At 48.9% G+C, this 14267-nt stretch overlaps 1 protein-coding gene across 7 annotated transcripts in view; it reads left to right on the forward strand.

The window, feature by feature from the left end:
- The window catches only part of PRKAG2 (protein kinase AMP-activated non-catalytic subunit gamma 2), a 398056-nt gene that overhangs the window by 223541 nt on the left and 160248 nt on the right, over positions 1 to 14267 (forward strand). Inside the window, exon 1 of one of the 7 annotated variants that reach the window (XM_054021191.1) lies at positions 12566 to 12609. The exons of the other annotated variants lie outside the window; for them this stretch is intronic. Within the exon in view, the coding sequence (XP_053877166.1) occupies positions 12576 to 12609 (34 nt within the window). The 5' untranslated portion in view covers positions 12566 to 12575. Of the gene's footprint in view, positions 1 to 12565; positions 12610 to 14267 lie in introns of those variants that run through there. 7 annotated transcript variants of the gene reach the window in all.

The following is a 14267-nucleotide window of genomic DNA, read 5'->3' on the forward strand; positions in this document are numbered from 1 at the left end:
GGACCCGATGGCATTCACCCAAGAGTTCTGAAAGAACTCAAATGCGAAGTTGCGGAACTATTAACTAAGGTTTGTAACCTGTCCTTTAAATCAGCTTCTGTACTCAATGACTGGAAGCTAGCTAATGTAACACCAATATTTAAAAAGGGCTCTAGAGGTGATCCCGGCAATTACAGACCAGTAAATCTAACGTCAGAACTGGGCAAATTAGTCGAAACAGTAGTTAAGAATAAAATTGTCGGACACATAGAAAAACGTAAACTGTTGAGCAATAGTCAACATGGTTTCTGTAAAGGGAAATCGTGTCTTACTAATCTATTAGAGTTCTTTGAAGGGGTCAACAAACATGTGGACAAGGGGGATCCAGTGGACATAGTGTACTTAGATTTCCAGAAAGCCTTTGACAAGGTCCCTCACCAAAGGCTCTTACGTAAATTAAGCTGTCATGGGATAAAAGGGAAGGTCCTTTCATGGATTGAGAACTGGTTAAAAGACAGGGAACAAAGGGTAGGAAGTAATGGTAAATTCTCAGAATGGAGAGGGTAACTAGTGGTGTTCCCCAAGGGTCAGTCCTCGGACCAATCCTATTCAACTTATTCATAAATTATCTGGAGAAAGGGGTAAACAGTGAGGTGGCAAAGTTTGCAGATAATACTAAACTGCTCAAGATAGTTAAGACCAAAGCAGACTGTGAACAACTTCAAAAAGATCTCACAAAACTAAGTGATTGGGCAACAAAATGGCAAATGAAATTTAATGTGGATAAATGTAAAGTAATGCACACTGGAAAAAATAACCCCAACTATACATACAATATGATGGGGGCTAATTTAGCTACAAGGAGTCAGGAAAAAGATCTTGGAGTCATTGTGGATAGTTCTCTGAAGATGTCCACGCAGTGTGCAGAGGTGGTCAAAAAAGCAAACAGGATGTTAGGAATCATTAAAAAGGGGATAGAGAATAAGACTGAGAATATATTATTGCCCTTATATAAATCAATGGTACGCCCACATCTCAAATACTACGTACAGATGTGGTCTCCTCATCTCAAAAAAGATATACTGCACTAGAAAAGGTTCAGAGAAGGGCAACTAAAATGATTAGGGGTTTGGAAAGGGTCCCATATGAAGAGAGATTAGAGGCTAGGACTCTTCAGCTTGGAAAAGAGGAGACTAAGGGGGGGATATGATAGAGGTATTTAAAATCATGAGTGATGTGGAGAAAGTGGATAAGGAAAAGTTATTTACTTATTCCCATAATACAAGAACTAGGGGTCACCAAATGAAATTAATAGGCAGCAGATTTAAAACAAATAAAAGGAAGTTCTTCTTCACACAGCGCACAGTCAACTTGTGGAACTCCTTACCTGAGGAGGTTGTGAAGGCTAGGACTATAACGGTGTTTAAAAGACTGGATAAATTCATGGTGGTTAAGTCCATTAATGGCTATTAGCCAGGATGGGTAAGGTATGGTGTCCCTAGCCTCTGTTTGTCAGAGGATGGAGATGGATGGCAGGAGAGAGATCACTTGGTCATTGCCTGTTAGGTTCACTCCCTCTGAGGCACCTGGCATTGGCCACTGTTGATAGACTGGTTACTGGGCTAGATGGACCTTTGGTCTGACCTAGTACGGCTGTTCTTATGTTAAAAGAAGAGAAAGAGTGGGAAAGATGAGGTAGGAAGGATTGAAAGAGGCAAGAGTAGGAGAGGAGAAGTCCAACACCTCCACCCTGGTCGGATCCAGGTCAGGGAGCATGAGAGAAGGAGAGGCTTCTGTAAGAGAGGACAGCTGCAGAGGCAGCATCAGATGAAGGGATCCAGATCTCTGTGAGAGCCAGGAGCTGGAGGGAGCATCCTATGAAAAGGTCATGGATGGCTGTAAATGTGCTAACTGACGGAGTTTCCAGCACTTCTCTTGGCCACATACCTCTTGCTGTCAGGAAGTTTTACCTTATTTTTGGTTTACCTTTCCCCTTTCTTTATTTCATTTATAAGTCCTCCTCCTTGTGGCAGTCAAGCCAAATAGCTCTGAGCTGGCAGAGCAAACCAGGTGACTCCTTAGGAGGAGGCATAGGAGAAAAGGAAGGCCAGGAAGAACTGCTAGCTAATCCTTGGTCACGTTATGTATGACCGTGATGAAGCAGGGATTTTTCCCTTGTTATGTTGTATGTGAGCCTATGTGAGTCTTACTGTTTTGCATAAATGCTGTGTGTGCCTCAGTTTCCCTGTGTATTGCACCAATGTCTAGGTGGTGGGAATAAGGGTGTGTGACTTTTGCGGAGGTTGCTCCAGCTGCCTGCATGGATGCTATGGCATAACCTTCATAACCTGAGACCCAGGAGGGGGATGTGACCAGGTGACTCTTGGCCTGGGAAGCGAGACAAAGGCCGGAGGAGGAGCAATGGGCAGGGGCCAGGCAGCTGGAAGCCAGTCAGTCTTGGCTGGCTTGGGGCGCAGGGGGAGGGCCAAAGCCCTGGCTCTGGGCCCCACTGATTTCTGTGCTAACAAGTTCTGTCCTATGCTGTATTCCTGTCGACTAATAAACCTTTTTTATCGGCTGGCTAAGAGTCACGTCTGACTGCGGAGTTGGAGTGCAGGGCCCTCTGGCTTCCCCAGGAGCCCCGCCTGGGCGGACTTGCTGCAGGAAGCGCCCAGTGTGAAAGGGGATGCTGAATGCTCTGAGGTCAGACCCAGGAAGGTCAAAGCTGTGTAAGCTTCTTGTCCTGGAGACAGTGTGCCCCAGCGTCCTGACTGGCTTCATATGGAGTAGTTCCAGAGCATTGACCTGGTGACTCCGTGACAATGACACATGACCCGGAATCACAGGTTCCACAGGAACGTTACTCGTCTCCTCAGCCGCAAGCAGCCGTCCGCATGTCAGTCACACTCTGATACTGGAGCTGCAGCAACTGTTGCTTTATCCAGCTGCTGCTATATAGTTACCATATGAGGCATTCAAAATAAATCCAGAGTGAAGTGTCATTAAAAAGCTTTAGCGGTCCATGGCAGAGCAATTAGAAATAGGTTCCACCTTTTTCCTATGTGACTATAAAAGATTTGAATTTTATATGTAATTTTCTTCTGTGCTTAGTTAGTTACAAGTTAAGATTTAAGCCAGTGGTTCTCAAACTAGGGGTCGGGACCCCTCGGGGATCGCTAGGTTATTACATGGGGGGGGGGAGGGTCACGAGCTTTCAGCCTCCAGCCCAAACCCCACTTTGCCTCCAGCATTTATAATGGTGTTAAATCTATAAAAAGGTGTTTTTAATTTATAAAGGGGGTCACACTCAGAAGCTTGCTATATGAAAGGGGTCACCGGTACAAAAGTTTGAGAACTACGGATTTAAAGAATGACACAAACCATGACTTTGAATTTGCATTTAAATTCCATTTTTTAAGCCACTGAACCTGCTGCCAAACATTGCAAGTACATGCAGGTAGAATGCACCCGCAGAGCTTCTGAATATACTAGATACAGCTAAACTGCTTGCTCACTGCTGCAGGGTGTTCATGGATTATTGAAGTTGAAGGCCAGCAGTGAAAGGGTTATACAATTATTTACTATCAGGATTCCTTTTTAAAGCTCCGGATTTTTTCAGGGGTTGGCCCTGGTTGTGCCTTGTTTAATTTGGTAATTTTACTGGCTAACACTGCTCTATCCTGGGTCCTTTTTGTTCCTGTAGCTCTTGTTTCCTTCTATGGCCAGCTTCTGCCCTCTTCTCTCTCTCTAGCTTGGCTGTTTTCATACACATTAAATAGTTTAGATTAGCTGTCAGTACCTTTTTAGTTTAGTTTAGTTTTTGTTTACAAAGATGAGGTGATGAATTTAGACCATACAGAAAGGGGGGGGGAGGGATTCGTTTTGGTGAAACCACCTTTATGCTGTTTGAACACTCAACCACCTATCCTAGAGGCAACATCTCTGTCCATTGGGCTAAAGAGATTCCTAGAGGCAGTAGAGCCAAACAATCTGTGTCACATAGATTCTTTAGAGAGCTTGCATCGTCTAATTCTGGATGCTGGGTGTATATCCAGCAATAATCTCTGCTTGGGTTTGCTCTGCTGCCATTCTGCTCCTGACCACAGTGACAAGCAGATACATCAAAAATGATTTACTGACAATTTAAATGACTGCAACCCGGATATATTCTGAAAAATCTGCTGCCAAGGACATTTCTTCCTCTTACTGCTCTCCCAGTTCTCTTTCTATTATCTGTGTGTCTAAGATTTTAAACTCCTTAATGCAAATATCTTGTCTTATACCACTGAAATTGTTCAAATTAACTTGAATGTGCCGTCGTGCCTATTGCAGAGTTAATTCATTGTAATGGAGATTTCTGAGCTTTCTCCTGCAGCAAAGGCTGGTCTAGCACCCTTCAGCCATGTGGGCACTAAGAAATTTTTAATAAAAAAAAAAAAATTCCCATTAGTGCTGTCACCCATTTAGCTGCATCACTAGTAGTACTAGTGGGAGCCCTATTTAGTACAGATTTGGAAATTTTAAGGTCAGAAGTGATCATTTTGATTATCTGGTCTGACTTCCTGCATAACACAGGGTATGGAATAATGACACCATCAAACCCAGTAATCTGTGGTTGAACTAGATCATATTTCTTAGAAGGCTAAGATGTCCAGTGATGGCGAATCCACCACATACCTTGATAAGGTGTTCTGATGGTTCTGAAAAATGTCTGCTAGATTTAAGAATACTCCGATATCAGATGCCTTCTCTCTATAAATATTTATAGACAATGATCAAGTTGCCCCTAGTGTAGACAAAGCTCCAGTATCTTAAATCTGTTTAATTAACATAGGAGTAAAAGCTCTGGAAGTTGTCAGAGTCTTTGCTATATAATGGCTCTTGATTATATGGCTGAACTAGTAGGAGCACCTGTGGGAAATTTTTGATAAAATTTAGCCATGGAGACAGGACTTAGTGGGGTATGTCTGCAAGGCATCATCTAAAGCAGGGGTCTCAAACACGCGGCCCGCATGCGGCCCACGGAGCTCTTCCCTGCAGCCCATGGAGCTACCCACGCCCCACCCCCCCCCGTTACTTCCGGTCGCCGCCAAACTCCCCTCACCCCGCCCCCCCGAGTTATTTTCTGTGCCTGTTAAGCTCCCCGTGCGCTGCTCCCCAATGTTTGGGGCACCTGCCATCCCTACGCGCCCCCTCCTCCCCTGGAGTGTCTCCCGGCACCCACTTGCTGCCTCCTCACTGCCCCGGAGCCTGGAGCACACTTTGAATCCGCTCCGCTCTGCAGGCTGCCGGCTTCCGGCAGGTCCTAGTGTCCCTCTTCACTAGGGCCAGGGCAGGCTGCCCTTCCCCTGCCCTGGTCCTGAGCCGCTCTCTTCAGTGAGGTGCTGCCACCCTGGAGTCGCTCTAGGTAAGCGGCGCCAGGCCGGAGCCTGCACCCCAATCCCCTGTCCGGAGCCCCCTGCCACATCCCACACCCACCCGCACCCCAACTCCCTGTCCTGAGCCCCCTGCCACACCCTGCACCCCAACCCCCTGCTGCACCTCTCACCTCTCCTGCACCCCAACTCCCTGCCCTGAGCCCCCTGCCGCACCCTGCACCCCGACCCCCTGCCACACCCTGCACCCGTCCTGCACCCTACACTCCAATTCCCTGCCCTGAGCCCCCTGCTGCACACCTCCTGCACCTCAACTCCCTGTCCTGAGCCCCCATCATACCCCGCACCCCTCCTGCACCCTAACCCCCTGTCTGGAGCCCCTGCCACATCCCACACCCTCCCGCACCCCAACTCCCTGCTGCACCCCTCACCCCTCCTGCACCCCAACTCCAACTCCCTGCCCTGAGCCCCCGCCATACCCTACACACCTCCTGCACCTCAACTCCCTGCCCTGAGCCCCCATCACACCCCTCCTGCACCGCCTGGGGGCAGAGTTGGGGTGAGGACTTCGGGGAAGGGGTTGGAATGGGGGCAGGGAAGAGGTGGGGCAGGGGCGGGGCCTCATGGAAGGGGTGGAGTGGGGGTGGGGCCGGGGGGCAGCAAGGGGTGGGTGTCAGTGATGCGGCCCTCGGGCCAATGCAATAGTCCTCCTGCGGCCCTGTGGTCATTTGAGTTTGAGACCCCTGATCTAAAGCCAGGCACCCCTTTGATATGTTAATGAGGGTATTCCACTGCTTTCTGAAATGCATTTATTTTGCAGTCAGTCTATCAACTGCCAGCTTCATATGAGATAGGGCATGGCTACACTGGAAACTTCAAAGCGCTGTCGGGGGAGTGCTCCCGCGGTAGCACTTTGAAGTGTGAGTGTGGTCGCGTCTGAGCACAGGGAGAGAGCTCTCCCAGTGCTCCTGGTAATCCACCTCCACAAGAGGATTAGCTCCCAGCGCAGCTCCCAGTGCTCAGAGCCTGTTTTAAACTAGTGTAAACAGGCTGTTTACACTAGCGCTTTAAAGCGCTCTGACTTGCTGCCCTCAGGGGGGTGATTTTTCAAACCTCTGAGCCAGGAAGTCAGAGCGCTATAAAATGTAAGTGTAGCCAAGCCCTTAGTGAGCATGTGTCCACTGGCAAAAAAAACTCGCTGTCACTGTAGTGTCATCCACTATGTTTCTGAAGGTGTCACAATCAATCTGTAGAAAAATTGGAGGCTCAATAAAACATAAGAGCTCCCCTACCTGGCCAGCAGGCTTTGGAATCTGCACTTTGGGTCCCACAGGATCAGCCTGCTTTTCAGACCTTCTGGCTTTTCAGATCTGTGCTAGCTAGTGAATTATCAGGGCTTTCTTTACTGAACTCTAGTCTGATGGACCCCATTGTTCAGCCTCTCTGAAGCCAGCTGGCCGTTTGATATCTATACTGAAGGACTGAGGCTGACCCTAAAGACATGATCAAATCCCATTTAGCTAACACTCAGCAAATTGGGGTCCTATAACACTTACTAATTTATGTTCAGGTCAATGTGTTACTCCCAGAAAGGACTGACTACTCTTTATAGTCTGTTTGTGGAAGCAAAAGCTAGCTAACTAGATTACAAATATGGACTCACACACAATGGCTTTATTAGTGCAAGTCTTTGTTATCCACTGAGTAGGCAAGTCTAGTGGGTCAGGGGAGTAATTCTCTTAGCCTGAGCAATGTGTGTTTCAAGGAACAGGAGATGGTTTACAACACTCCCGCGCTTTAATGATGCTGGAAATAAATGACCAGGCTTTCCAGTGCAGTAGCAGATCAGCTCATGATTTATTTTCAGAAATGAGATGAAAACTGTCACACTGTCTGGAGTGGTTCATGACTGTGAGTGCCAATCTCGGCAGACTTCAAAAAGCAGAACAGACACCCTAAACTGGTGGTGTGTTCTAGAATTAGATTTCACCAACCCAGTAACAAATGTGAACTCCCGAAGCACTATAACAATCTTACCATGGAGTCACAGTCAGTCCCCTTGGGCACTCCAATCCATCCCACCACCCAGACAAGCTGGACTAAATGATAAATGGTCACTTACACCAAAGATCACAAAAGATTCGGGTTGCTTACAGTCCCAAGAGACCAGCCACTTACCCCAGGTCAATTTGTACCTCAGACGTCCCACCAAAGACAAGGCTTGCAGCCAATCTTATAGTAAACTAACTAAGGATTTATTAACTAGGGGGAAAATGAGTTATTTACAGGTTAAAGCAGGCAACACATATACACAAATGAGTTACAGTCCCTGGTTCCAAAAGGTGACACAGTTGTAGTAATCTGTCAGCACTGAATGCCTTTTAGGGCAACCTAAGTTGACCCTGGGGTTCTCTGCTTTTGTTTCATAGCTCTAGCCCTGTGAGAGTCCAAACAGCAAAGAGATGAAGAGTTTTCATGTCAGCTATCTTTATTTCCTTCTTCCACAGGAACCAGCCAATGGGAGTGCAGAGCCAGTGCTCAGAGTGGGGGCAGCGTGCGGAACCCTGTGCTGCACTCCCCCGCAGGAGCCGGGCCTGCTGCTGGCTGTTTCTGGGGCGTAGTGCGGTATCGGAACACATAGGGACTAGCCTGCCTTAGCCGGGCAGCACTGCCAACAGGACTTTTAATGGCCCAGTCAGCGGTGCTGACCATAGCCACCACAACCTAGAGCCTTCCATTCTGCGACCCAATTCTGGGTCGTGACCCACAGTTTGAAAACCACTGAGCTAGAACACAAAAATGCTAACAACATTTCTTTTTTAAAATGTCAAATTAAATTGTACAGTATCTAGATGAATAAGTGGCCAGAGTGTTAGAAGGACCTACCAAGCCAGGGTTTTCAATCAGTGCAAAATTTCAGTGCCCACCCAGGCATCATGGTGCATTTATGGATGCCCCATTTGAAGCTTTTTTCTGCTCTGACTAGGGCAACATAGTATCTGAAATCTCATTCAGGCACAAAAGGCTACTGGGCCAGTGTTCTAGCTAACCTGTCACGTGTGAACCATGCGTAACTAGATGCAGTGCTGTCTTCGTGAGTGTGCAGACTGAAATGGTTGTAAGAGTTGTGAATCCTCTGCCCCACTAATCTCTTTGGGTATGTTTATACTGATAATCATGGGGTGTGATTGTGTAGATATACCTGAGCTACCTTTAATTTTGCTAGTTTTGGTACTGGAGCAGTGAAGCCACAGCAGCACAGGCTTCAACACTGGCTGTACAAGCCACCTGGCTCCCTGAGTAATTGCTTGGGCAGCTAGCCCACACTGTATCCCAGGATACTGAGGCTTTGGCGTTCGGGTTCCCAAGCTAACCAGGTTATATCTACACAGCCACAAGGTGTGTTTGCAGCTCGTGTATAGGTGTACCCTTTGGGATATTAAGTCTAATGCAGGATGATACTTTGCATGTAAAAAATAACTATTTAATTGCTGATCATTTTAGTGGATGGAATGGGAGTGAAGCTCATGGGGGTTGGAACTGGGGAACTGCTGAAGATAATTAAATGCAGAGGGGAAAACAAAGGAGACACGCTAAGGGCTGGTCCACACTAACCCCCCACTTCGAACTAAGATACGCAACTTCAGCTACGTTATGCACGTAGCTGAAGTCGAACTATCTTAGTTCGAACTTACCGTGGGTCCACACGTGGCAGGCAGGCTCCCCCGTCGACTCCGCGTACTCTTCTCGCCAGGGCCGGCTCCAGGTACCAGCCCACCAAGCATATGCTTGGGGCGGCGCCTGGAGGGGGGTGGCGCGGCGGGGCCCCAGCCGGGCTCGCCGCCCTCCCCCCGGTGCTCCAGCCGGTCGGGGAGAGCAGCCCCGGCCAGGCTCTCCGCCCTGCTCTTGGCGCTCTGGCCGCTGGGGAGAGCGGAGAGCCCCAGCCGGGCTCGCCGCCCTCCCCCTGGCGCTCTGGCCGCTGGGGGCTCTCCACCCTCCCCCCAGCGCTCTGGCTGCCGGGGAGAGTGGAGAGCCCCGGCCAGGCTCTCCGCCCTGCTCCCGGCGCTCTGGCCACCAGGGGCTCTCCACCCTCCCCCCGGCGCTCTGGCCGCCAGGGAGAGTGGAGAGCCCTAGCCGGGCTCTCCACCCTGTTCCCGGCGCTCTGGCTCCCCAGCACCAGGTCATGGAGTCTGCATCTTGGATTGTCCCCCAGGGTACATTAAATAATTGTAGGTGACTGCTCTAGGTTATCAGACTAAGGTCTGACCTGCACCAGGCAGTACTTCGAATTTAAGTGTTTGCTTCTGCTCTCTGAATCTGGAGCCCTAAATCTAGGTCAGAAAATTACACGGTTTTTAAAATTGACATTACAGTAGACCAGTGGTTCATACGCAGCATCCTTCTCATCCCATTCCTTTCCTCTGAAGTTTCACCTTTCCTCCCCTGCAGTGACCCACACCCAGGGCCATCCCTAGCCATTTTGGTGCCCTATGCAGCCCCCTGTGGGGCAGGGGGGGCAGGCCTCCACGGGTGGGGGGGGGAAGGGGAAGTGGCCACTTCCTGCGGGAAGTGGAGTGACACAGCCCCAACCTGCTCTGCTCCCCTGGTTCCCAGCCTTGGGGGGCAGGGAGGAACTGCCCCCCAGCACTCGTCGGTGGCGCAGCTGGGAGCCAGGGGAGTGGAGCAGGCTGGGGCCAGGTCGCTGTACTTATCGATGCCGGTGAGTGCAGGGAGTCCGACCCCTGCTGCAGTCCTCAGGAGAAGGGCTGGCTGGAGTGGGGGCGGGGCTAGGGCGGAGCAGGGGCGGGGGCCATGGGGAAGAGGTGGAGCAGGGGCTGGAGCAGCACGGAACTGCATAAGGCACCAGGAAATTTGCTACGTACATTTTGTATGGGTAGGGATGGCCCTGCCCACACCGCCTCCTACCTTACCAGTGAACTCCGTGTACCACTGTGGCCTGCCCGCCATTCAGTTGCGTGTGCTTTTACCTGCCTGACTTGCTCCAATATGTGAGAGACTAGGGATGGAAGCAATCAGCTGCAGATTTGAGTGCCCGCTATTGAATAAGACTCACCAGGGCTCCTCTCAGAGACTCATCATTAAGGTAGAGATGGGGAGCCTGGAGTGTCAGTCAGATACATGTACCAAAATCAGTGGATCTGCGGCATATTTTAAAAACTCCTGAAGTGATTAGTGCTGCTGTGGCCACTGCCTGGAACTAGCACTTTAAAAAAAAAAAATGGAGATATCCCATCTCCTAGAACTGGAAGGGACCTTGAAAGGTCATCAAGTCCAGCCCCCTGCCTTCACTAGCAGGACCAAGTACTGATTTTGCCCCAGATTCCCAAGTGGCCCCCTCAAGGATTGAACTCACAACCCTGGGTTTAGCAGGCCAATGCTCAAACCACTGAGCTATCCCTCCCCCCGTTCTGTAGTGTGTGAATAACTTTTTTAGGCCCTGGTCTTGAGAAGAACAAGTGACTGAAGCAGATGACACAGAAAGAATAGATGCTTCCCGTGGTGAGAGCTGCTGGAGGCAGTCAGTCAAGAATGCATGCACTGGCGGTGAGAGCGGGGACAGGGAAAGGCAGGGACTGGGAGTGATGTGGGCAGGAGGAGCAGAGACTGGATTGTTTGTATTTGATATTTCTCTAGTGCCATAACTTTGGAAGGGGATTTACGGAAATGGAGACGGTCCCTGCCCCCAAAGTTGCAGGATCCTGCAAGGTGCTGAGCACCCTCAGCTCCCATTGTTTTCTAGGGTGACCAGATGTCCTGACTTTATAGGGACAGTCCCGATTTTTGGGTCTTTTTCTTATATAGGCTCCTATTACCCCCTCCCCCCCTACCCCTTGTCCCCATTTTTCACATTTGCTGTCTGGTCATCCTATTGTTTTCAGATGATGTGACGGGAAGAGGGAGGGCTGAGGGGTGTAACTAACCAAGAATGTGATTGATACAATGTTCTGTACTAGGGTTACCATACGTCCAGATTTTCCCAGACATGTCCGGCTTTTTGGGCCTCAAATCCCCGTCCGGGGGGAAATCCCAAAAAGCCGAACATGTCCGGGAAAATCGGGACATGCAGGGCCGGCGGTGCTGAGCCGGGGGCACTCGGCCGGGGGCTGGCCCGGGGCCAGCACCCCAGGGCCCGAGCCGAGCGAGGCTGGAGACGCCGGGGGGGCCAGACTGGGCTGCGCCTCCTGCCTCCCCCCCCGCATACCTGCTGCCTGCTTCAGGCTTCCCGCGAATCAAATGTTCGCGGGAAGCAGGGGAGGGGGTGGAGTTGGGGCGGGGACTGTGGGGAAGGGGTGGAGTTGGGGCTGGGGGCGGGGCCCCGTGGAGTGTCCTCTTTTTGGACACTCAAAATATGGTAACCCTAGCTGTACGAAGCTTAAAATAATTAGTTGGGATGGGGTGTGGGGTGAAGCTAGGCACTGCATGAGGTGTGAGCCCAAGAAGAAGGCTGGGAATGGGTGACATGAGAGGGGAAGGGTTTCCTGGAGAGAGAAACCACTTGGCCAGGCCTATGGAAAATGTAGGCATGCACTGGCTTAAACACTGCTGAAGGGCAGTTTGCACTCTCTCCTGCCAGCATTTTACAACAGCATGGGGCTGAGTGTTGAGAGGAGGCAACAGCTGCAGCCTGTAGTACAGCTGGGTGAGGGAAGCCACCGTGCGGCACATTTTGTCAGGCGTTTGTCTTGCACTGGCCCTCGCAAGCAGGCACGTTGTCAAGAAAAGGGCATGGTGGAGGGGCAGCGTCTGCTCAGTTCCTTAGCCTGCAGCCAGAGCAATGCATTTGGCCAGTTAAAGAAGCATTTCCCAGAGTGGGGAAACTAGCTACAGATTATCTATAAAAATACTTGGTACCTTTCTTTCAAGGATCTCAAAGCATTTTACAAACATTAACTTATCTCCACTTTGCAAATGGGGAATTTGATGTGCAGGGACAAATTAATCCCTGGTGTAAACCCCATTGACTTCATTGGAGTTAAACCAGGGATGACTTTGGCCCACAGAGAGATTAAGCAGTTTTCCAAACATCATACAGCAAGTCACTGGCAGAACCAAGAATAGAACCCTGTCCTCCTGATTCCTGGCCGTATGCTCTAAGTACTGGAGCGTGCTCTCTAGAGTGTAGTCTATAAATGGGGATGGCTCAGGTCGGGGGCGAGGATCAAGGGAGCACGTAACAGTAACTGTTTCTGTGAAGAGACTATGGAGAATCCCAGGAAGAGAAGCAGCCAAAGGGGTTAGTATGACTTTTTCTCCAGCTTTCTCTGTTGGGGGTGGAGGATTAGTATGATGCCTTTGATTGCTCAAGTATATGGTGGCATGGTGTAATTAGGCTTCAGCTGGGGGCTTCTAAGCACTAAATAAGGAAAGCTGGAAGAAAACTAGAGCTGTGTAAATCATTGCCCAGAAGGGGGGTTAGACTACGAGCAGCCCAGCAGCTGGAGATCAACACAGAGTGAAACTCTCCAAGGCAGCTGCTGCTTAGCGTCGCTAACGTTCATTTGGGATCACAATCCTGCCCAAGCTAACTCAATGGGAATTTTACCTTTGAGTTCAGTGGGATCAAGAGCAGACCCATAGCAATGTGTTTTCTATCAAACGGGTGCCAGGGAGTTGAGTCATTTCTTCAAGAGGGTTTTGGTGGATGCACTAAAAAGCAGCGTGCAGTCTCTGCTATCCCAAATGTGCACAACGATTAATTCCCTGGTTAGCCAGATAAGAATTATGATGAGGCAGAAGTCTGGGTCAGCTGCTGCGTGGTGGGGAGCGCCACAGGCTGCAGGGCGTCTATTCCTGTTGAATTTTAAAAGGAGCTAGTGTAACCCACACACACTAGCACAAGGGAGAATTTGTTTCTTTTAATAACAGAAGAGATGTTCTGAAAAATATGGATTTCAGAGACAGATGAATTGCTAGTTAACATTTTGTGCTCCTATAATGTCTTTCCCCGAGGATACTTTACAAGAATTTAATTACTCAAACCACACATCACCCTTATGAGCATCACAGAAAATAAACAAAAGTAAATTGTGCTCTAAGTCAGACTCTCAACTCAGCCTTAACTATTGGAGCCACTATTAGCACCTTTGTAATTATTATCCTCATTTTACAGGTCAAGAAACTGACACGCAGGCTCAGTGACTTGTCCAAATTCGCAAAGCAAGCCAATGGCAGAGTCAGGAATAGGCCCCAGGACTTGAGATTTGAAGGCCCCTGCTCTGGTTGCCTTCTGAAGGTGCATTATTCTAAGCACATGTCCAACCCTTAGGGTTAATGGCCACATGCATTGAGATGGGTGTAGCCTTGTCTGCACTGGCCTCTTTTTTTTTAGCTTTCATGCATGCATGCCAAATAGATAGCATAATGTTTTTTATATGTATTAACATTCCATACTCTGGATTATAAGGATAGTATGTATACTGTGCAAATCCTCAGTGATTTCAGTGGGACTTCGTATGCTAAGATTTAGATTGTGAGAGTTCTTTTCATATAATTTGTCCCCTTAGTATCAATTGTAATGTCAGTGATGTTTGTTTTTTTCCTTTAGTTTCCTTTAACAGGAACATCCAGTGGGAATAACACACACAATTAAAGATAAGGGTCTGATTTAAAATGACAAAGCAAGGAGCTTCTAAATCATACCTGTGTCTCCAATCCATCCTAAATTTACTCCCTTGTGAAAACATACTACCGCACAGGAGAAGAAATGTCACACATTGTTCGGAAACCTCCTAAAGTATCTGCTTAAAAAAACCCTAGTGATTAAAGTGGTGATTTGCAAAGTTATTTAATTTTGTATTAGAAGAGGCCAGTTACTACCTCAACATCTTTAGGTGTATTATAGATCTATATATTAGTCCCTGCCCTGAAGAGCTTACATTCTGAAAGACAAAA

Source organism: Malaclemys terrapin, chromosome 2, assembly GCF_027887155.1.
Source record: "Malaclemys terrapin pileata isolate rMalTer1 chromosome 2, rMalTer1.hap1, whole genome shotgun sequence".
In the NCBI taxonomy this organism is placed as follows: Eukaryota; Metazoa; Chordata; order Testudines; family Emydidae; genus Malaclemys; species Malaclemys terrapin.